Source organism: Schistocerca nitens, chromosome 9 (assembly GCF_023898315.1).
Source record: "Schistocerca nitens isolate TAMUIC-IGC-003100 chromosome 9, iqSchNite1.1, whole genome shotgun sequence".
NCBI lineage: Eukaryota > Metazoa > Arthropoda > Insecta > Orthoptera > Acrididae > Schistocerca > Schistocerca nitens.
In genome coordinates this window covers 289,395,094-289,417,291 of record NC_064622.1, presented here as the reverse complement: position 1 = coordinate 289,417,291, position 22,198 = coordinate 289,395,094, and the positions used below count along the sequence as shown (strand labels likewise).

At 38.8% G+C, this 22,198-nt stretch overlaps 1 protein-coding gene across 1 annotated transcript in view; it reads left to right on the top strand.

The window, feature by feature from the left end:
* LOC126204186 (cubilin-like) overlaps positions 1-22,198 on the top strand; it is a 1,516,445-nt gene that overhangs the window by 1,380,725 nt on the left and 113,522 nt on the right. The window contains exons 58-59 of the mRNA XM_049938590.1: positions 5,589-5,642; positions 19,529-19,707. Of these exons, the coding sequence (XP_049794547.1) occupies positions 5,589-5,642; positions 19,529-19,707 (233 nt within the window). The remainder of the gene's footprint in view (positions 1-5,588; positions 5,643-19,528; positions 19,708-22,198) is intronic.

Here is a 22,198-nt window from a genome sequence, read left to right as displayed (position 1 = left end):
GATATGGCACTATTGTTATGATGTTGGGACCGAGGTTCATTCTTGACGGTGGGTCGGATAATCTTGTAGACAAAGTCCTGGAATTTTTTGAACAGACCTTCTACCATGTTTATCAAACATGGAGAGTACATTTTTCCTGTAACCTGAATGTTTTTGCCTAAAAATGTAGTGATGAAGACTGATCAGTTATTCATACAGTTTGTTACATTTACCTTGACATAGCCATAAAATATCGACATATTTTGTGATTCATATTCTGACCAAACTAACAATTATGCACTTTTTTATTTTTGCACAATATAGTTACACTAGAGAAAAGATTTGACACTGTAAAAGTAATGTTTCCAATAAGAGGACATTCTTATTTGGAATGTGATAAAGACATGGGACTTATAAACAAGAAAACTTATTCAGAAATTCACCAAAGATTGGACGGAGGTGTTTGTATCAGCTCCGTCATAGCCTTTGCCATTTAATATTGTTGGAGCAATATCTGGAATTTTTCACCAGTGGACAATATTCCTGAAGCCCTTGTACGAGCGAAACTGTCCTTTTCTTGCACCTCTAGTTAAAGAACTTGTCATAGACAGAACTTACGCAAGCCTGGTAAAATTCAGGGCGACTTATGATGGAACATGAGATACTGCTGCTCCAAAATTGGCTCATCCAGCTGAAAGATCCAATGGACTAGAGTTAGATTTGCCTGAGTTTTCATATACTGGTATGACTGTAAAATAATCTCCAAACCTTGTTGTCTGACCAACTACCCATCTCTCATGAGAAATACCTGAATGTGCAGGTTATGAAAAAATTCTGTGTGACAGAAGCACAAGATTATTATGACAGTCTACCTGTTGCTTGAAGTTCTCTCAGTCAGAACAGGCAATCTTGAACTGCTTTTTAAATATAGTTTGATTCTTACTTCAAGTAAGGAATAAGCAGTGCTTATGCTACTGCGAATTCATGGATTCACCCCCTTCTTTCATTGAATAAGTTTTCCTTATTCAACTTCTTAACATGTAGCAATGAAAGTTTGAATACACATGTTATGACATTGTTATATATTTTTGGAATATTACTCAAGGTTTGCAATTTTGTAAAATAAGTGTATATTGTTACATAACTATAAGACCAAGAATAGATTTAAACAGAAATATTAATGTCCTGTAAAATTTATAAAACTGAATGTAGCTCATTCTTATCCTGGACCCTTCAGTCTCAAGTAAAAATTCCAGCAACACATACGCATCAAGATTATTAATAGACTATGTTCTTTCATATACAATCACTGTCACACAAAAAGTTCAAATTGTGATAATAATTTTAGGTAAACAATTGAACTGCAGAATGTAATACAGAATGAGGGCCAAAGGTGGCTGAATTTAGACAAGCTATGAAAATAAGTAAACTAGAACAAAAACAAAACAAAATGGAGTGATATGTATTTAGAGCACACTATAGAAGAAAGCTGTCAAACTTTCTGGGCCACATAAAAGTAGCTGTCTCAAAATTTCACAAAATCATAATGATAAAGCAAACAAAAAATGGTTCACTATGGAGATTAAAACTCTAAAAATGAACTGATAGATAGCATATGCCGTAATGGTGTGAGAAGCAAATGTTTGTGATTCTTTCCTTTTTATCTAATGATATTCTGCATACATTGCAAATTCTGTTAATTTACTCTGCATAAATTTTTATTTTTATGTCCTTATATAAAATACTTTCTTCTTTATTAGAAAGGTAACCATTGTGTCATGTTCATTCAGTGTAAATTGACAGCAGATGTGTAAGTGAAATGTGTGTGAATTGTGCTTGGGTGAACGTACGTGAGTTTCCAATTCAGAAGAAGAACTGTATTCAAAAGTTAAAATATTTTTAATATTCTTTTTTATTTTGAATGTATGTGACTCAATACCTACTCTACGTAGTGAATAGCAATCCATTCTCTCCATATTGTTGTTATACTAACCCTGATTTTCCATACCTAATGATACTTATCTTCTTACTCAAAAGCAATTGTGTGTTCTTTTGCACTGTTCAGAACCTTGGAGATGTTAATTGTTCTGCATTCATTTCGCATAAAACTGTTAAATTCAAAATTTAAAAGAAAATAATCAATTTTTGAAAATAATAATTGTGTGGGTAAAAAAATGTACTCACTGAGTGATGGTAGGAGAACACATATACAGGTACAGAAGTTTGCAGCTTTTGGAGCCAGTGGTTCCTTCTTGTGGGTGAAGAGTTGAAGAGGGATGATGGAGCAGGCTTGTGAGATTCAGGAAATGGGGAGAGTTCAGAAAAGTCACTCAAAACCCTGGGTCGTGGAGATTTACCAGATGAGTGAGAAGGAAAGACTGATTGTTAGGGCTGCACCTGACAGATATGAAAATCTGAGAGCTTCAAGGTGGAAAATAGGATAATACACAAGCAGAGATTTCTGACAAAACATTGTGCATGAGGAGTTAATAAGAGCAGAAAGCTAAGTGCACTGTATGTGGCAGAGGTGAGGGAGGAAGAGAGGTGAAATGTAAAGGTCAGAAAATAAAAGATATAGAAAACCAAAAGGGAGTGAAGAAAGGAAGAGCTGCTGAGAAGAAATTCTGAAACCAACAAAATTAATGTAAATTAAGGCTAGGTGCAGTGGTTAGAACAAAGGACAAGTTGTAACAGCAGTTCCTACCTATGGCATTCTGAGAAACCGGTGTCTGGAGAAGAATTCAGATAGTGCATGTGGTGAAAGAGGCAACCAGTTCATGACTGTCATGGTGTAGAGTATGCTCGTGTAGAGTGTTCTCCGCTAAGCAATATTGTGTGTTGTCAGTGTACGCTCTCTGTCTAAGTCCATTCATCCTGACTGATACCTTGGAGGTAGTCATGCTGATGTAAAAAGCCAGACTGTATATACATTACAGCTGGCACATGACATGCTGTTTCGTAGGTGGCTCTCACTTTGATACTATACGTTTTGCCAATAATAGGGTTGGTATAGGTGGTGGTGGTAGGAAGGCGTATACAGAAAGTCCTACAGTGGGGATATTCACAGTGGTAGGAGCTACAGGGAAAGGAAATGAGTGCAGAAAGAGCACAGGGCCTGACAAGGATGTTGCAGAGATTGGCAGGTTGAAGAAAAACTGTTTTAGGTGTGCTGGCCAAAATGTCAGGCAGAAAAGACCTCATTTGTGGGCATAATTTTAAAGTCATCGTCTTGTCAAAGTAAGTTATTAATACATTCAAGACCAGGATAATACTGAGTGACAAGAGGTGTCCTCCTAAGTTGGATTTTGGAGAGATCAGCAGTAGCAGGATTGTATGTGATAGCCCATAAAATCAGCTTTTGAACTAGGCTGTTGGGATAATTATGTCCAGTGGAGGGTGAGGTGAGAAAGGTGGTGTATAGCTGCAAACAGTCTTCATCTGAGCAGATACATTTGAGATGTCAATGCTATATGGGAGGGAATGTTTGGTATGGAAAGAATAGCAACTGTCAAAATGTAAGTACTGTTGTTTGTTGGTAGGTTTGATGTGAACAGAATTGTGTAGCTGACCCTCTGTGATGATGAGGTCAATGTCACTGAAAGTGACTTGGGATTTGAAATAGGACCTTGTGAAATTTGATTGGGAGAATGTTTTCAGAGATACCAAGAATTTTAACAGCTGAGCCTCACCATGAGTCCACATGGCAAAAATGTCATCAATGTACCTAAACTAAACTTGGGCCTAAAGGCTTATGGATTCCAGGAAAGCCCCTTCCAAGCGACTGATGAAAAAGTTGGCCTGGGTTGCTTGAAGGGTGCGTTCCTGGGGTCCTTAAGCCTTCAGCCCCTGAATTGGTTTAGATACGTTGATGATATCTTTTCCATATGGACTCATGGTGAGGCTACCTGTTAAACTTATTGGTATCTCCAAATACAGTCTCCCAATAAAAATTTCATGCCATCCTATTCCAAATCCCATGTCGCTTTCCTTGACATTGTCCTCATCATCACCAAGGGTCAGCTACACAATTCTGCTCACAGTAAACGTACTAACAAACAGCGGTACATACATTTTGACAGTTGCCATTGTTTCCATATCAAATGTTCCCTCCCATTTAGTCTTTGCATTTGAGGTTAGTATTTGAAATTGTTTCATTCAACTGTCCCCATCTTTAGAGTTCTGTACCTTGATTTTTATATACATTATCATTCTAGGATCACTTTGTTGTTCATCTGTCTCTCTAAAACCTTTTTTCTCAGGAAAGCATAAATGTATCAAGTTGAAATTTATGTCACATACGGTAAAGTATGGTCCCTTGGCAATGGGCAATGCAAAGAATTGAAGCTTCTAAGTCAGTGCATGGCCATTTATGTCATATTTTTTTATTTTATCAAACTCATTCCTCAAAAAATAAAGAGTACTTCTTGTTGACCTACAAAATCATGAGATTTGACAAGCAGCAAGCTTTTGCACTAAAAATGGAATAAGTTCAAAGATAGTTAATTTGTAATTATACATTACAAAAAAAATTCTCATATGTTATCCAAATGTCTGTCCATCCATTAAGGCGCCTTTTACTCAGGAGTGGGTGGACATATCAAGTTGAAATTTATAGCACATACTAAGATCTATGGTTTCTTGGTGGTGTAAAAAAGTTAGGCTTTTAAGTCAATGCAGTTGAAAGATATCACCATTTATGTCACCTATTTTGATATTTGCAAACTCACTCATTGAAACATATAGGCTACTTTCTGTTGACCTAAAATCATAAAAATTGTCAGGAAATTAAATTTCGCAGTAAAAGTAAAGGAGAAAATCAGAAAACTGTTAGTTTCTAATTATATCACATGAAAAACATTTAATTTGTCATTTGTTATCGGACTTCAAACTTATAATTACAACATTCTCGAAAGTCTTCGACAGATATGTTGCCAGTCTCAGTAATGGTAATAGCCAAAAATCTTTGAGATTCTCAATTCCCAGCGTGGATTAATTATTAATATGCATAATTTAGTATGTACGGAACTCTCAGAGTGTGAGTCTCCTGCTTGCAGCTGGTCAATTTTATGAGCAGTTTTGATGAGCCATGGCCACTGTCTAAAAACATGATTGAGTAATTTAAGACCACACTTCTGCAGCCACAATCTTTTATGGATTTTTCGTAACTGGAATAAATCTGTTGTTGTTCACTAAAAAATTACTGTGTTTTTGCCTTCCAAATATAAACTAGTTTTGTGAATAACATATCATTACTTCAGAGTTATACTTGCTAAGTTTCCTATTGTGCTAGTTGCTCTACAGCGAAATTTATGCTTTTGAATAGTGCAGTAGTATATGCTGGCACCCCTCATCCTTTATCCAATAGTGGCATGAAAATATTGATGAGGTTATTTGTTTATAACAGTTTTGTGTTCCAGTAACTTCTGTTGTTGTTTCAGCATGTTGCTTTGTCTAATTTTTGAAAAAATGAGCATGGGTTAGTAAAATTTTCCTACAAAGAGAATTCAAACTTATATATTGTCTTATTCATATCACAACATAAAAATAATCTGTTTACCTATTTGTAATTTGCCTTAATGGACTGTTTTACAAAGGATGAACTTTTTCAGATTTACAGAATTCATCATGCCAGCTGACACCCAGTGCCACTTCTTATCATCAAGGTAATCTGTTGTTACATATGTGGCAGATGAACTTTATATCACACTAACCTTGCATTTAATTACTACTAGTAGAAAGGCATTGGGGTTTTAGAAGCAAATTTGCACTTTTAAGTGTTACCGAGCCTTGCAGTACCACTAATACCACAATCCAAGATGGTGGCTAGTAGCATGTAAACAACCTTGAACACATGTCATCACAAGCTGCTCTTATCAATGATGCCATCGTTATCACATGAGGCCATGTCCTCCTTATCTGTGACAACATTCCATATACAAGTAGGCACACTTGACCTCTCGGAATGTTGGTGGTCTTAAAATGAAACTGCCAATCATATCTCAGTTTTTTCTCAGCCATTAAAATGAAACAGCAAATCACAGTATAATCCGAGACCTGCTCGTTGTCTTGCCATCTAAAAAATTAACTGAACAGTTAGAATTTTGGGTTGTGTTCAAAAGTATTTATAAAGAAAAATTACTTAAGACTGTACACACACACACACACACACACACACACACACACACATACACATAACAATTGTACCATGAAGTTACAGGTTAAGCAGCATTTTAGAACATCTATAGTCCAATCTCTGTACCACCCTTGTTGTGAGGCACAATGGACCCACAAATTTAAAACTCCAACATCTAAATTGTTCTATGGAATACATGACACTTGTCTCATGTCACAGTGCTATCCTCACATCTAAAATGTCTACAATAATACGTAACCAAGAATAATGCAGTATTTATGTCAACTGTCACAACACTTAAAAGGCACATATGCTGTGCTAAAGAGGCAAACAACAAACAAATAGACAGTCAGAATTACTGTCAGTTGCCAGAAGAAAGAAGTTAATTTGTGAAGTCTAAAGTGTGACTGTGAAGTCTCAAATTAATTGCCACTTTGATATCCAAATAAAAATTGTTTTGTAACTGTGCAAGGCACATGTATCATGCTAGACAGGTATATAACATTTCTTCCTAGGCCTAAATAAGAGTACAAACAGAAACAAACCTCAACAAGCACCACTTTAGGGGAAGATGATAACAACATACACAATGTTTGTGTCAGATACCACAACATAAATTTCAAGTTTAAAATGTGTATCAATATATGTGAAGTGCGTAATGTACAGTACTGATGTGTCTAAAATGTATGTCACAATTGCAGATGTTCTTCAGTAATACATCATCACACAAACTATCATTTTAGGGGAGGAACAGGTACTGCATCTGTTACTATTGGTTATCTGTCTTAGGCTGATTGCAATTTAAGTAAAAATAATTACACCAGATGCATTTGTCTTTTATTTATGAAACATCTCCCATGGTTATTCTGCAAATTGGATACATATATTTGTACATTTTTGGTTGTTTTAAGTTAAAAGCAGCATTTTGTTTATAAAATTGGTGTGCAAGTTACTTACTGTGTTTCTTTATATCTTCTGCTCCTTCCCTCCTTGTTAGCAGTAGCTGAGGTTGAAAGACTTTGATTCACATTTGCACTTGGCAGTTTTTGCAATTGTGCAGTATTTCTTGCACTGCCTTATTTACACTTCACTTTTGTAAACTGTTTCTCATTCTGCACAGTAACAGTGTTTATATCTGTTCATTTGTTTTCATTCATTCTTTGAGTGTTGCCAACCTGTGAAACTACTTGTGTGTGTGTGTGTGTGTGTGTGTGTGTGAGAGAGAGAGAGAGAGAGAGAGAGAGAGAGAGAGAGAGAGAGCGTTAGTGAAAATTTGTAAAGCAGGGAAAATTTGGGGAAGCAGGGATGGACCTGGACTGTATCATTTCTACATTATAAAATATAGTTTATGATTGAGAGGCTAATTTAGTCTACATGCACTTGAGGGTGCTTACAAAAAGAAATTTTCTAGGAAATCTGCAACATTTACTGATCAGAGGTACTGAGTCAAGGCTTTATTTTCATAATCAGCTACTAAGAAATACCAAAAGCTAATCATAATGCTCCAAAATAAGAGATCTAAACATAAAATGTAGCTAAAAGCAAAAGAATTCACCAAGATCCATTTTAGGGGAAAGAAGGCATTTTAAGAAGATTGCAACATTTGAAACATTTTTGTCAGTTAAGTAAGTTGATATTGCAAACTATTTGGAGGATTTTTTTATGCATGTAAACAGGTATGAATGGATATCACACCTCTTCAAGATGAGACAACAGTGGCAGTTTACAACATGTAGCTGTACCTCCTAGTCTGGCAATTATCCTGCGTGCGGCATCCTGGCTTGGAGAAGCAGGATATGCCATCGAATAAAGAGTACCCCCTGACAAAGCAAACAGTGTCACAATATACAGAAGATAATTAATTATCTGTCAAATTTGTTAGAACTCTCATTTGTGAATAATGGCTAGAGTTTATACAGAGTCATGCTGGATGTGCAAACTATAAATATATATGTAGTGTTCCCTTATATCCACCAACTGTAATGGAAAGCAGAATGGAAATATTCTCAGAAGAAGTAGTTTATAATATTTAGTAGAAAGCTGCAATCATCTAAGAGTTTCCAGATTCCAGAATAGGAACAACTGCATTGGAGAAGAAGTCCAAACTGATTTAATCCAAATGGTCTAGCTGAACATCTAATTGTAATACGCCAATATAAGCACATAATGCCCCAATAGAACAGGTAAACGTGACCAAAGATGATGGTGCAGAAAGTTCCAGTAACAGAGACAAAACTCACAAATAAATCAATGGCTCAGCAATGGGCACCTGCATGGCAATGTTCTATGGAACCTATTCATGGTCCACCAAGAAAAATCCTTCCTAACCACACTGAATCCTAAATCAGATTCATTGATGACAGCTTCATGAGGGCACCGTGTCCACATTCCCCAAAACCTCAACACCTTCTCCTCTTTTTGCTTCATTTGGTCTCCTCAGCCCAACAAGCCACCTCTCCTGATGACAACCTTCACCCTAAGGATAGCTACACCAGTACCTCCATTCATATCAAACCTACCAACCACCAACAATACCTCCACTTTGGCAGCTACTACCCATTCGGTACCAAAAATTCTCTTCCATACAGCCTAGCCACCCATGATTATCATAATGATGAGCAGTATCTCTCTAAATATGCCAAGGATCCCACTGAGGCCTTTACAGATTGAAGTTATCCACCAAAACTTGTACTGAAACAGATCTCCCATGCCTTCTTACCCCAGTCACCTACCACCTCCCACATATCCACCCACTGGCCACAAATGAGCACTCCTCCATGACTCAGTACCAGTGACTGGAGCAACTGCGTAACATTCTCTGGCAGGGTTTCAGCTACCTCTTGTCATGCCCTGAAATTAGGAATATCCTACCAAATATCCTCCCCACCCCTTCTACCATGTTATTCTGCTACCATACATAATCATTGTCCATCCCTACTCCACCCAGTTCCCAACCCCTTGCCTCATGGCTCATATCCCTGCAGTAAATGCAAGACTGGTCCCATACATCCACCCAGTACCATCCACTGTAGTCCTATCACAGGCATCTCCTATCCCATCAAAGGCAAGACTTCCTGTGAAGGCAGTCATGTGATCTACAAACTAAACTGCAACCATTGTGCTGTTTTCTGTGTGAGCATGACAGCTAACAAGCTGTGTGTTCACATGAATGGTGCCACCAGATTATGGCCAAGACACAGTTGGGCCACCCAGTCACTGTACATGTTGCCCAACATGATGTGCTTCATTTCAATGATTGCTTCACACCTTGCTCAATCTGCACCATTCCTGCCAGTCCCAGCCCCTCTGAACTTTGCAGGTTGGAACTCTCCCTACAATGTATCCTTTGTTCCTATAACCCTCATGGCCTCACCCTTTAGTAGTCTCTATCCCCTTCCTTCTAAAATTCCAGCACTGCACTTGCCTTTTATTCTGCCAACACGCCTATGGACTTTTCCCTTTTCTATGTATGTACTCTCCCTTTGTACTTTGTCCTTCTACTCCCATTCCTTATCGCAGCCTCCCAACTCTGCACATAGCTGCCCATCCTGTCCCCACCACATCCCTACATCCTCTCACAAGCAGTGCAACATTGTACTCTACCCCTCCCTGGTATACCTTCTACTCCCCATTTAATCCCTCCTTCAATCCCTACCACCCACGTCAGATTGATGCACGTATCAGATGTAGGTGCAGTCCTCAGTTGGGCCCCATTGGCTAGAAATAGCAGCCACATGTGTGTGAGTTGTGCTTCTGTGAATTTGTGTGTATGTGTGTGTGTGTGTGTGTGTGTGTGTGTGTGTGTGTGTGTGTGTGTGTATGTGTGGTGTGTATTTTAGAAGAAGGACTTTTTCATCCAAAAGCTTAAATGTTTAGCAGTCTTTTCATTGTGCCTGTCTGCAACTCATTGCCTCGTCTGTGCGTTGCGTAGCAATCTATCCTCTTCATATTGTTGGTATTACAACCTGAGGTTTCCATTGCTTAAGCTCTGATATTCTTTTATTCAAGACTGCCACTAAATATTTTTCAAATTAAAAGAATGAAAGAAAGGCTGCCTCTCTCCCTCATAATCAATGCAACATTCTTATACACTGACAGAATAAGAATCACAACATCAAGAAGGAGTTTTGTGCCTTTTAGGCATATTCCTATAGCTGAAAGATGATTTCTGTTCAAATTTCATGCTAGTCGCATAAGAGTGGTGATAGTAGCTTTAGTTACCTTTGAGACTGAATGTGGTGAGTTGTTGATAATCAAGAATGCCTTTAAGGCAACAATGACGCCATTATCAACACCTCACTGAGTTTTAAGGGTCATATAATAGGACTATGAGAAGCTGGAGTTTGCTTCTGTGATATTGCAGAAAGATTTGGCAGGAATGTAGCCTCTGTATGTGATTGCTGGAAGTGATGGTCATGAGAATGTACAGTCACAAGAAGACTGGGCTTCAGATAGCCACATGGCATTACCAAGAAGGAGGACTGCCATGTTCAGTGTGTGGCTCTGGCACAATTTACTGCACCTGCAGCATCAATTTGATCAGCATTTGGCACCACAGTGACACAATGAACTGCTACAAATTGGTAATTTCAAGGGCAGCTCTGAGTCAGATACCCTGTAGTGTACATTCCACCAATCCTAAACCACCACCATTTTCAATTACAGTGGTGTCAATCAAGAGTTCATATTAGGGGGTTTGGAGATCTGTTGTGTTTTCTGATGAAAACTATTTCTACTTTGGTGTGTTGGTTAGAAGGAGACCAGTTGAGGGCCTGCAACGAGTCTGCACTACCTGTTGGTTCAAGGGTTAGAATAGGTCTGAAGTATTTGTGCCTCATTGTAAAAGGTGGCTAAAAGTAGTCTCCTACTTTTTGGCCTACAGTGTTATGGTCCCCTTCAGGGTTTGATATCCACACTTTCCAAATTTTTCAGAAGTGCAAGACATTTGGGAAATGACGCCTTATGTGGTCCATCATATATCCATCATGTGCTGAGATTTCCTGCACCTCATTTTGTCAGGACTCTGCAACCCCACCCATAATCCAGCTGTTTTGGCAAGGACGTCTTACGAATTGCATAATCTACATCCACTGTCTGTCCTCTTTTGTCCACATGACAATACTGCTTTTCTATGTACCTAATATCCAATATGGTAGCCAGTCTGTCATGGATGTGCTGTCATGTACCCACTTGATTGTAGCCCCCTGCCAACACAGGGATCGCACTGCTGATGCCTGAGATGCAAACTCCCCTCGTAGGCCAAGTAGTAGATGCCCATCTACCTGGGGCATCAGGACTCCCAGCAGTGGCCAGCTTGCTAGGTGGTCTTTGCTGAGGCTGGTGGCACATGTGGCAAGAGCCCTGGTCAGAGTGTGTGGCGTCAGGGTGGATGACCTGCAATGAAGCAGACCAAGTTATCTTTTTCTGATGACCAAATGGCCCCAGCAGTCTCTAAGAAGAAAAGACAGACTTCCTTGCTGTGAAGTATGTCTCCAAATTGTTCCACTCCCTAGCTGTACCATAGGAGGAATGTAGGGCCACAGGTACTTAGTATGAGCAGAACAGATTGGGTCTCCTGTCTGGCTACAGAGCCTCTATTTTTTTGTAGGAAACCAGGAGGATAAGTTTGGGGAAGTGACAGCACTCTCCAAAATGCGAAATGGGTCGGTCCTGATTCAAGACCAATCATGGGTGTTGCTCACCAGTAACTTCATCCAGCACATTTGTAGCAGACCTAGAGATAATACGGTTGCTACTGGTGTCTTCATGTTGGCCTTTGAGGGTGATTCATTATCTGAGGTCAAGGTGATGGTATACCAACGTGACATAAAACCATGTGTCTCTCCCCCTAAGTGGTGCTTTAAGTGCTGTAAATTCAGGCACCTGTCTTCCCGGTGCAATTCTAGCACCACATGTAGAGATTGTGGATGTCCACTGCATCCAAATACTCCATGTGCCCTTCCTCCCACCTGTGTCAGCTGTGGAGAGCACCACTGCCCCTGCTTGCTGGACTGTGCAGTTCTCCAAAAAGAGAGGAAAATCATGAAGTACAAGACCCTGGACAGGCTGACTTACCAAGAGGCTAAAAAAAAATATGACCAGTTGAACCCCATTCATATGCTGCAGCTACAACAACATAGCTCTCACTGGCAACAGTAGCCCTTCATCTCTGTCTTGTATGGTGGGCCCTCAGGGCTGCCCGACTACATCTCCCGCCCTCCCCTTTGGTGATTGGGGGCACTTTTTCTTCTGTTGCTCCAAAAGCATCTACTTTGAGACGCATGCTCCCCCTAACACTGGGGACATCGGTCCTCTCCCCCCAGTTAGAGAAGCAACAGCCTTGTCAGGGGTTCCTTAGGAATCTACCTTCCAAGTTTCCATCCCACCTCCTCCCCCGGCAAAAGTGGACACCTGCCAGTGGTTGAAGGAGCCATAAGCTGCTGGTTCAAGGGCTTCACAGTCTTCCTCTATATGTGAAGCTACTTTAGAGAAGCACTCCCAGCAAGCCCTTAAAGAGAAGCAGAGGGCAAACTCCTGTACACCTCCATGGTGGATACCTCAACCACAGCTTTGTCTGGATCTTTCACAAGTCCCAAAAGACTCAGTTCATCCTGCAGCCCTCCACCACCTATTTCTGTCTATTCTTAATGTGTCCCAGGATTCAAAGGTAGTTTATGTGGATGGCTCAATGGTTAATGGTCACATTGGGTTTCCTTATGCTCATACAGGACATACTGAACTGCGCTCCTTGCCAGATGTCTGCAGTGTTTTCACTGCAGAGCTTGTAGCCATCTCTTGCACTCTTGAACATATCTGCTCCTGCACCGGAGAGTCCTTCCTTATTTGCAGCGACTCCTTGAGCACCTCACAAGTTCTCAACCAGTGCTATCACTGCCATCCCTTGGTAACGGCCATTCAAGAGTCTGTTTATGTGTTTGAACAATGTCAACAGTCAATAGCCTTTGTATGGACCCCGGGACACGGTGGAATCCCAAGAAATGAACTTGCCAACAGGTTAGCCAAAGAGGCTACTCATAAACCGAGTCTGGAGGTCAGCATATGATCTCCAGAATCTGATTTTCAATCAGTATTATGCCACGAAGTTTCTGGGCTCTGGAACACAGAATGGCAGTGCCTGACTTTGACAAATAAGCTACCTATGGTAAAGAAGCCTCTCTCGACAAATAAGCTACCTATGGTAAAGAAGCCTCTCACAAGGAATCTGTTGTTCTTTGCCGCATTCATCATACTTGGTTCACTCGGAGTCACCTCCTATGTCATGAGGACTCGCCTGGGTATTGCTGAGGTTTGTGCTTGACAGTGGTCAAGACCTTATTGAATTGTACAGTTTGAACTGCCCTGCAGCAGACTTTTAATCTCCCTGATCTGCTCTCTTCAATTTGAGATGACAATACCTCAACGGCTAACATGGTTTCAAGTTTTATCTGAGAAAAGGGTTTTTACACAATTATATAAGGATGGGCACCTTACCCATATCTTTCAAGTCCTCACTCTACATGCTTTTTACCTCCCCCCCCCTCCACCCCCCCCACCCCCCTCTCTCTCTCTCTCTCTCTCTCTCTCTCTCTCTCTCTCTCTCTCTGTCTCCCTGGTGCTGTCTGTACTACTTGGTGTTCACCTTTTCACTATCTGTGTGTCTCGTGCCTTGTGTTTTGGGCTGGAGATTTTAGTGTATTGCAGAGTGGCTGGCTCAGCCTTTGTTATTCTTGCAATCAGCCAGCCAAGGCCATCTGCTTGATTGTTTTTACACCTTCTACCACTTTTTTCCCCTTTTAGTTCATGTTTTTGATTTTCGATTGAAAATTTGGTTTTCTACTTCAGTGTGGTTACACACAGTTTTACACATTTTGTTCCTTCCCTCAATTTCAGGCATTAGGATAATTTGGGGATATGTTTTTAATTCAAGACCTTGTGACTAAGGAAAAAGGGACTGATAACCTTGTCATTTAGTCCCTTTAATTTGCAAGCCAATCAACTAACCAACTAACATGTCTGCTTGATACACACACTGGACCAACACCTGGAGTTGAGTGCAATTTTGTATGACTGCAGGAGTGCTCTCGTGATTATCCCAAGCACCCTGACTACATATCAAACAAATGGCTCTGAGCACTATGGGACTTAACATCTGAGTTCATCAGTCCCCTAGACTTAGAACTACTTAAACCTAACTAACCTAAGGACAGCACACACATCCATGCCCGAGGCAGGATTCAAACCTGCGACCGTAGCGGTCGTTCGGTTCCAAACTGAAGCGCCTAGAACCGCACGGCCACACTGGCCGGCGACTGCATATCTGTATGCCAGTCTGGTGATTGGACTTGTTGTGGTGTCATTCATAAACAGCATACCAGAGGGTGTTTTCGAACAGAATAAATTCTGTCCAAATACTTCTGTAGTAACTAAACATGCTCTACAGAATGTTGACATGTTGCCTTGACCTGCCCAATCTGCAGATCTGTCTCCACTCAAGCAAATATGCAGCATCATCTCACAACAACTTCAGCATCATTCACAAACAGTATTAACTGTTCCTGTATTGACTGCAACAGGCATGGAAGTCCATCTCACAAAGTGACATCTGGAACCTGTAAGACACAATGAATGTACCTTTGTTTCTGGCAGTTGCACTGGATATTAATTTATCTGAATTTCACATTTGCAATGGCTTATCTTGCACTTAACATTGACAAGTGATCTTGCAATGATAATCATTTAATTATATAAACTAGACAAATGCTTCCTGAAATTTCATTCCTTTACATTGATTATTTTTTGGTGTTATGATTTTTTTCTGTCATCATAGTTTAACAACTGTATTATATTGAGGCTTTTGTATGAGGGCAGTGTGAAAAGTTCATCAAATCACCATCACATGTCAGTGCTAGCATAACGAAGTTAGGTCACCCTTGATGAGAAGACATGCAACACATCAGCAGAGATCTGTGGGATGATGTCTCTCTGTTGTTATTCCTATGTAGCAGTTTGTGAAGATGGGAAAAATCATGATTCAAGTGGCCATTAAGTCTATTCATGCTGATTTTCAGAATATACTGGGAGACTTTGCTCCTTCATATTCAACTGTTGCCTTGTGGACAAATGCGTTTTACAGTTTAGATGATGATGCAGGTAGGAGTCAGCCAATATGTTTCACTACTCCAAAAATTACTACAAATGTGCAGAGGTCAGATAGGATCAGCAACTGGAAAAGTCAGAAATTGCTGAAGCTTTAGGGATGTCATTTGAACAGACATATCACATTTTAACCATGGAATTGCTTATGAGAAAAGTGTCTGATAATTGGTATCATGACTCTTAACGCTGGATCAGGAATTCACCACAGTGGAAATGTGCAAACAATGTTTGACAGTTTTTCAGAGCAACCAACAGGATTTTTTTCACCAGTTTGTGACCACTGATGTATCTTGGGCTCACTCTAATGCCCTGGAGACAAAACAGGAGTCAAAGCACCATCAAATAAAACAAAGGAAAAATGGTCAGCTGGAAATGTGATGGTGTCAGTTTTCTGGTTGGCTAAAGGGATTCTGCCAAAAGATTATCCTCCCACTGGTCAAATAATCATTACTGGAATATAGTTTTCTAACTTCCTGAGCCACCACAGAAAGATACATGATCAAAGGATTGGTTCAGCAATGAAGCAAGTCATCTTTCGTAAAGACTGTGTGTACCCATAAGAAAATGTCATTGCCAAGGCAAAAATACATGAACTAAGTTATGAAAGTTACCAACTCACCTCTATTACACCTCCACCTCTTCCCAAAGCTTAGAATTTTCCTTCATGGATGGACATTCTCTTCAAATGAAGAATTGACAACTGAAATTGACAGGTATTGTGCTGGCCTGGAGGAACGTAATTTTCCAGTAGGGATCAAGGGATTGGAACATTGCTGGAGCAAGTGCTTTGTCTAGAGGGAGACTATATTGTAAATAAAAAGTTTCACTGAGATGAGTCATTTATTTCTATCCATTCTGAGAACTCCCTGTAATTTATATGTTGATAATTTTCCTGTATAAATAGCTAAACTTCTTAAAATAAATCATGTTACTCTAGAAGCAATTACCCTTGAGATGACCATGTTATTGTGGATAAAACAGAAGATGGTCAACCACTTGTAGATACCAGCTTCTGAAAGTAGGAAATGAGTATGATCTTATTTCCACATTGACAGCAAAGCTGATGCCATTAGGAGGACTTGAACAAGTTAGAGCAATAATGAAGCAGCAGAGCAAGTTTAAAAATTCCATTACCTTGGGAGTATTATTATTTGCAAGTCATAAAATGATGGTGTGATTAGAGAATACAGGAATTCTGGTGTGTATGTGGCACCTTGGCCCAAAATTAATTGCTACACATTTTTGGTACAATTTTTGAATATTTCCCTCTAGTTAGGGTTCAAATAATCTTAACTGCTATTCTTTACAACTACTTATGGCATCTTCTGCAGTAGGAGATGAAATTTTTGATGGTAACTTAAGTGTAGAGGTAATTCCTGCAAGGAATGGGAGTGGACTCAAAATTTAACCCTGTGGAACTCCCATTATGATTTCTCCCAGTCACCAAAATACTCTATCTTCCCAACACAGTGTGAATTATTCAAAACAACTTTTTTCATCCTGTTTCTTATGTATGATTCAAACCAGTGTGGTATAAAATCATCAACCATATAAGATTTAAATTTTCCTTATAATGTAACAGGGTCTACACAATCAAATGCCTTCAAAATTTCACAAAAAATACCAACTGACAATATTTCAGTCTTTAAGGCTTTTAATGTTTGGTGGGTGAATGTACAAATATCATTCTCAGTTGAGCAGCCCTCCAGAAATCCAAATCATGATTTTCTAAGTAAATTGTTTCTTCTTAAATGTGAGACTACTCTTGGGTACATCACTTCTTTTTATTGAGTTAGAGCAACTTTTCAGAATTCTGTTTGAAATTCCATCAACACCACATGAGCTCTTGTTTTTTAGAATTTTTATAATTCTATTACTTTCAGTTAAGGAAGTCGATGCTACTTCTAGTTGCTTAAAGTTTTGTATGTTAACATTTTTAATGTATTCTCTTGCTTCTTCAACTGAACCATTTAATCCTTAGCTGCTAGATTTAGAAAGTGATTGTTAAATGTACTTGCAACTTGTGAATTATCAGTCACAACATTTCATCTAGTTTGATTGTTACAGTAACCTGTGTACTGACTGGCTGTCCTGTCTCCCACTTGACAGTTTCCCATACAGATTAAATCTTATTATCTGCACCATTTATTTCTGTCAGAATATGCAAGCTTTTGGACATTTCAATGACTTTCCTTAAAATATTACAGTATTTTTTGTAATATGCAAGTGATAGTGGATCTTGACTTATTCTGCCTCTTATATAAATTTCCCGCTTCCTCTTACACGAGAGTTTAATTCCCTTGGTTATCCATGGTCTATTTGTTTTTTAATTGGGTTTTTAGGACAACTACTTTCTAATATTGACAGTATTCATTAAGGAATAAACTGAATTTGACATTAGCATCTCTTTCTGTTTATACCCCATCCCATACCACCTCTTTAAACTTATTCTTAAAACACTGTATTCTGTTCTCCTTAATAAGTGTTAGTGGTTTGTATGGGTTGCAACATTCTCTGTCATCTTGCACCATTTGATGATATCTAGCAGAAGATGGACTAGGGAATTACTGCCCATGCCTAGGCAGCTACTACCGACACAACACACATGGCTGCATTTGGAATGCTACTGCTGTGACCAGAAAGCATGGACTACTGATGAATGGCATCACATTGTGCTCAGGACTGAATCACCATTCTGTGATACACTGGATGACCATAGTTAGTGAGTATAGCAGTGACCTGGGGAGAGGTAACAATTCTCCAATGTTTTGAGGAGGCACAGTAGTGTTACTCCTAGCCTCATAGTGCAAAAAGCTATCAAGTATTACATCACAGCTGATAGTGATTGAGAGAACTCTGATTGCACAACAGTGTGTCATGGACATCCTGTGATGTCATGTGTTACTTGTCATGTGACAGTATATTGGTGCTGTTTTTGAACAAGATAAAGCTACTCCACACATGGCATGTCTCTATGATCTATCTGCTTGATTTTTAGGAACTCCCTTGGGCAAGAAGATCACCAGCTATGTCCCTGATAGAACATTTGTAGTACCAGTCTGGACATCAACTCTGTCCCCACATCAGTATCCAAGATGTCAATTACCAGCTACAACAGTCGTGTACCAGCTTGTCTCATGAGAGGATACAATGGCTTGCTGACACCCTTACCAACTGTCTCATTGCATGCATCCAGGCGAAAGGGGGTGCAGTGTCACACTGTTAAGTTGGCTTATTATACCATGTTCTTTATAAATTTGACTTAATTTTGTAATAACTGACATAACATCACTTAAACTCACAACTCATTTAGTTTTGATTTCATTTCCCCTTCACCTTCTAAGTGTTTCTCCTCTTTGTCAAGCAGTGGATTTTTCCAGCCTCAAGTGACACGTATTGTATAACTGGTTTCAGTTTCTTATAAACTCATCATCAAATGATATTTGCCCTTCATTTCCCCTTCACCTTCTGAGTGTTTCACCTTTTTGTCAAGCAGTGTATTTTTTCCAGCCTCAAGGGATACATATTGTATAACTGGTTTCAGTTTCTTATAAACTCATCAGATAAGATTTTTAAGAAGAAAGAACAAAAGGGAATACTAAAGTACTAAGATACTAGTTTAAAACATCAAATCAACTTCTATTTGCATGCACCACTGTATTTAGTTGTTTGAGTTTGTAATTTAGTTCCATAGTATTTCTCCTACTTGCCACATTCCTTTCCTATTAAACATAGCATCTAATGATATGTTTCTAAGAAGTTGAAACCTGTTGTGGTTCATGTTGTGTGACACAAAGCTGGAACAGTATAGTAAAAGGGAAGACTAATAATGGGGTTATATCATAAGGCAAAATAAGAGATAAATCATCTGATCTGCAGTTAAGTAAATTTAAATAGGTAGGCCATTTAATAACAATATTTTGCATTCTCAGATATGCATTTTAGGAATGACTAGTTTGTCTTTTATATACAATTAGAAAATTAGTGATCTCACTCAGGTTTTCACAGACTGCCATGGAATTTGGTGATGTAGAATAATTATGACTCATGTTAAAATTTACATTTGCATATTCTAATATGATTCTGCTAATAATTTTATTTGTTACATTACATGCAGTCAGAATGTGAAGAGATGTTTTCAATTTGTGGATACACCTTTATTGACAAAAATCCTTTCTGTGATGTGTGATGATAAAGTTTTAGGTGAGTGTACTGTAACAGGTTTCTTTAACTACTATTTTTTGCCCTGTTCTATCTTAGGTTGGAAGTCTATGATGGTACTGCTACAGACACCAGAAACCGCCTGGGGCTTTTCTGTTCCAACCTTACAGATGCTCTTCCTGTTATTTCATCTACCAACAACTCAATGACAGCCAGTTCCATCACATTCTCATACCAGCCACCAGCTAATTTTACCACTGAAGTCATCTTTATGTATAGTAAGTAGTTATCATCAACAAAATAGTATATACTGTTTCAACATGTGGACTAAATTTGTATACAGAAAATGTTTAATAACTAGACAGAATAAATCATTATTGATTTATAGGTACTTTAACCATGCTGTCAGTCTGGAATTGTTATTGGTAAACTATGGTTAACACAGTTTTTTGTAAATTTGGCCTTCTTCGCTTTAGAAAAAAATTGGTTCCAACTCTACATAATATACAAATAGTTAGTTGTCTCTTGACTTTAAGTTATTATTTGAGATAAAGAAACAGATTAAAATGAATAGGGACAAAATCTGATGAGGGGAGAGAAGGAGGGGGGTAATCTGAAATCCAGTGTCCACTGCACTTTTGCCATCACAGTAGCCAGACTGTGAAGGTATGTAAGTTATAGGTGTGAAAGCATTTCTTTATGTGGTGGATTTGGTTGCCTCTGCTGCAATTCACTAAAAAGAAGCATTAGAAGGAAAGAAAAATAGTCTGCCTATGGACGTATCATGATACTAAGTTTTATGATGATGCTTGAACTAGTGTGAGTTCTCAGTGCTTAGTTGTCAAATACATACAGAAATTATACTGAACATGGTTTCCCATAAATCTTCAACTCTGTATCTTAGCAGTCAGTGTAGATGCCTGCATGTGGGTTCAATTCCCAGCACCGCCAAGAATCTGTCCTTGGTGGGTATACTGGTACAGGGTGCATTCAGCCATTATGTGTCAATTGATGAGATACTTGAATGAGAAGTAGCGCCTCCATAGTCTGGAAAGGCAGCAAAATGGCTGGGAGAGTGGTGACGTAATCTATATCACATTCACAAGGTGCCACAAGTCAGAACCTGACACGGGCTAGGTGACGTCTTCAGCCTTCAAGATCTGGATGAGGAGGTCACTCTTCTCCCACAAGTATTGTAAGCATTCTGTTCCCATTTTATACAGATCACTTTAGTGTGTAATAAGTGGCTCTGCATATGAGCTGTTGTATTGATTTGTATGTTACATATATATTGCAACATGTTACATATAGGTTACCTGAGTATTGCTCATAATAAATTGCCTAATAGGTAATACACCGAAAATTTGCAGCCCATAACAGGCAATGCTTTTTTTCAATAACTACATCAGCCCTGTCGTGTGATGGTGGAAACAGAAACTTTCAAAGCCATTGAGCCTCCTGACATGCTGAGTTGATGGCCATATATTCTGGCTCAGTTGTGGACAAGACTACAGTTGGCTGTTTCTTACCATGCCAGGATATTACTGCTGCTTGAGATTTAAACAGATATCCTATAGTTGACTTCCTGCTTTTGGATCTATGGCCCAGTCTGCATTACAGTAATCTATTAGATGGCAGTTCTCTGTTTTAGAAAACAATAGCTTCATATCCTTGGTACGTTTTATGTTTCTAAAGATCCTTTTGACTGCTTGCCATTGTGGTATGCTCAGATTGTTACAGAAACAGCTGATAATTCTGATCAAATAAGCCAGGTCTACCCTTGTTTGTAACTGAGCATACAGTAAACTTCCTATTGTTTCATGATAGGGTGTTTTCTTCGTAGCTTCTTGCTCTTGTTCTGTTTTTGGTCTTGTGCTATGAGTGAGCACTGATAGGTCCAGCGGCATAGATACTAGGTTACACTATCATGTATTAAATCTGTTGCAAATTTGATTCATGTAGTGTGTCTGGTCTATCAATAAATAACATTCTTTGTGGTTCCTATTAATTCAGATACCTAAACAGTTTGTAGCTTCACCTAGATCTTTCAGTTTAAATTTTTCTCTTGAACTGTTTTTGATAAGTTCTTTCTCTTGTGAATTGTTACTTAAAATTATCACATCATCCACATGAACAACAACTATTAAAGCATCTGAACATTGATTTCTATAATATATACAAGGGCAGCTGTTGATCTTTTGAAGTTTAGATTCAACATGTACTGTCTAATTTCAAGTTCCAGCAGCGACCACCTTGCTTTAATCCATATACTGCGTTTTTTGGTCTTTTAATACCAGTATTTCTGACTGTCTTTCTAATAGGACCTACTTCTGGAACTTTCACATAGATATCTTCTATATGTCGGCTTGTAAGAAAGCCATGACAACATCTAGATGATTAATGTCAGTATCATTTTTAGCAGCCACAGCAAATAAATGTCTTAATGAGTTATATCTTATAACTGGTGCATAGATTTCATCATAATCCAGGGCTTGCTTCTGAGCCTTTCAGCCCTTTCTTCATTTTAAACACCTATTTTGCATTTATTGGTTTCTTATCTGAAGCTAAAATAGCAGACTCCCATGTTTGGTTCTCTTTGTAAAATTGTAACTCTTCTTGTATTGCTTGTAAAATTGTAACTCTTCTTGTATTGCTTTCATTGAGTTTTCAGATTCTCTAACATCATTGCTTCTCCCAGCGGCAAATAGTTGATGTTAGTTGACTGTTTGGACTGGTAACTTATGAACTCATGCAGCTTCTTTGGCTTCA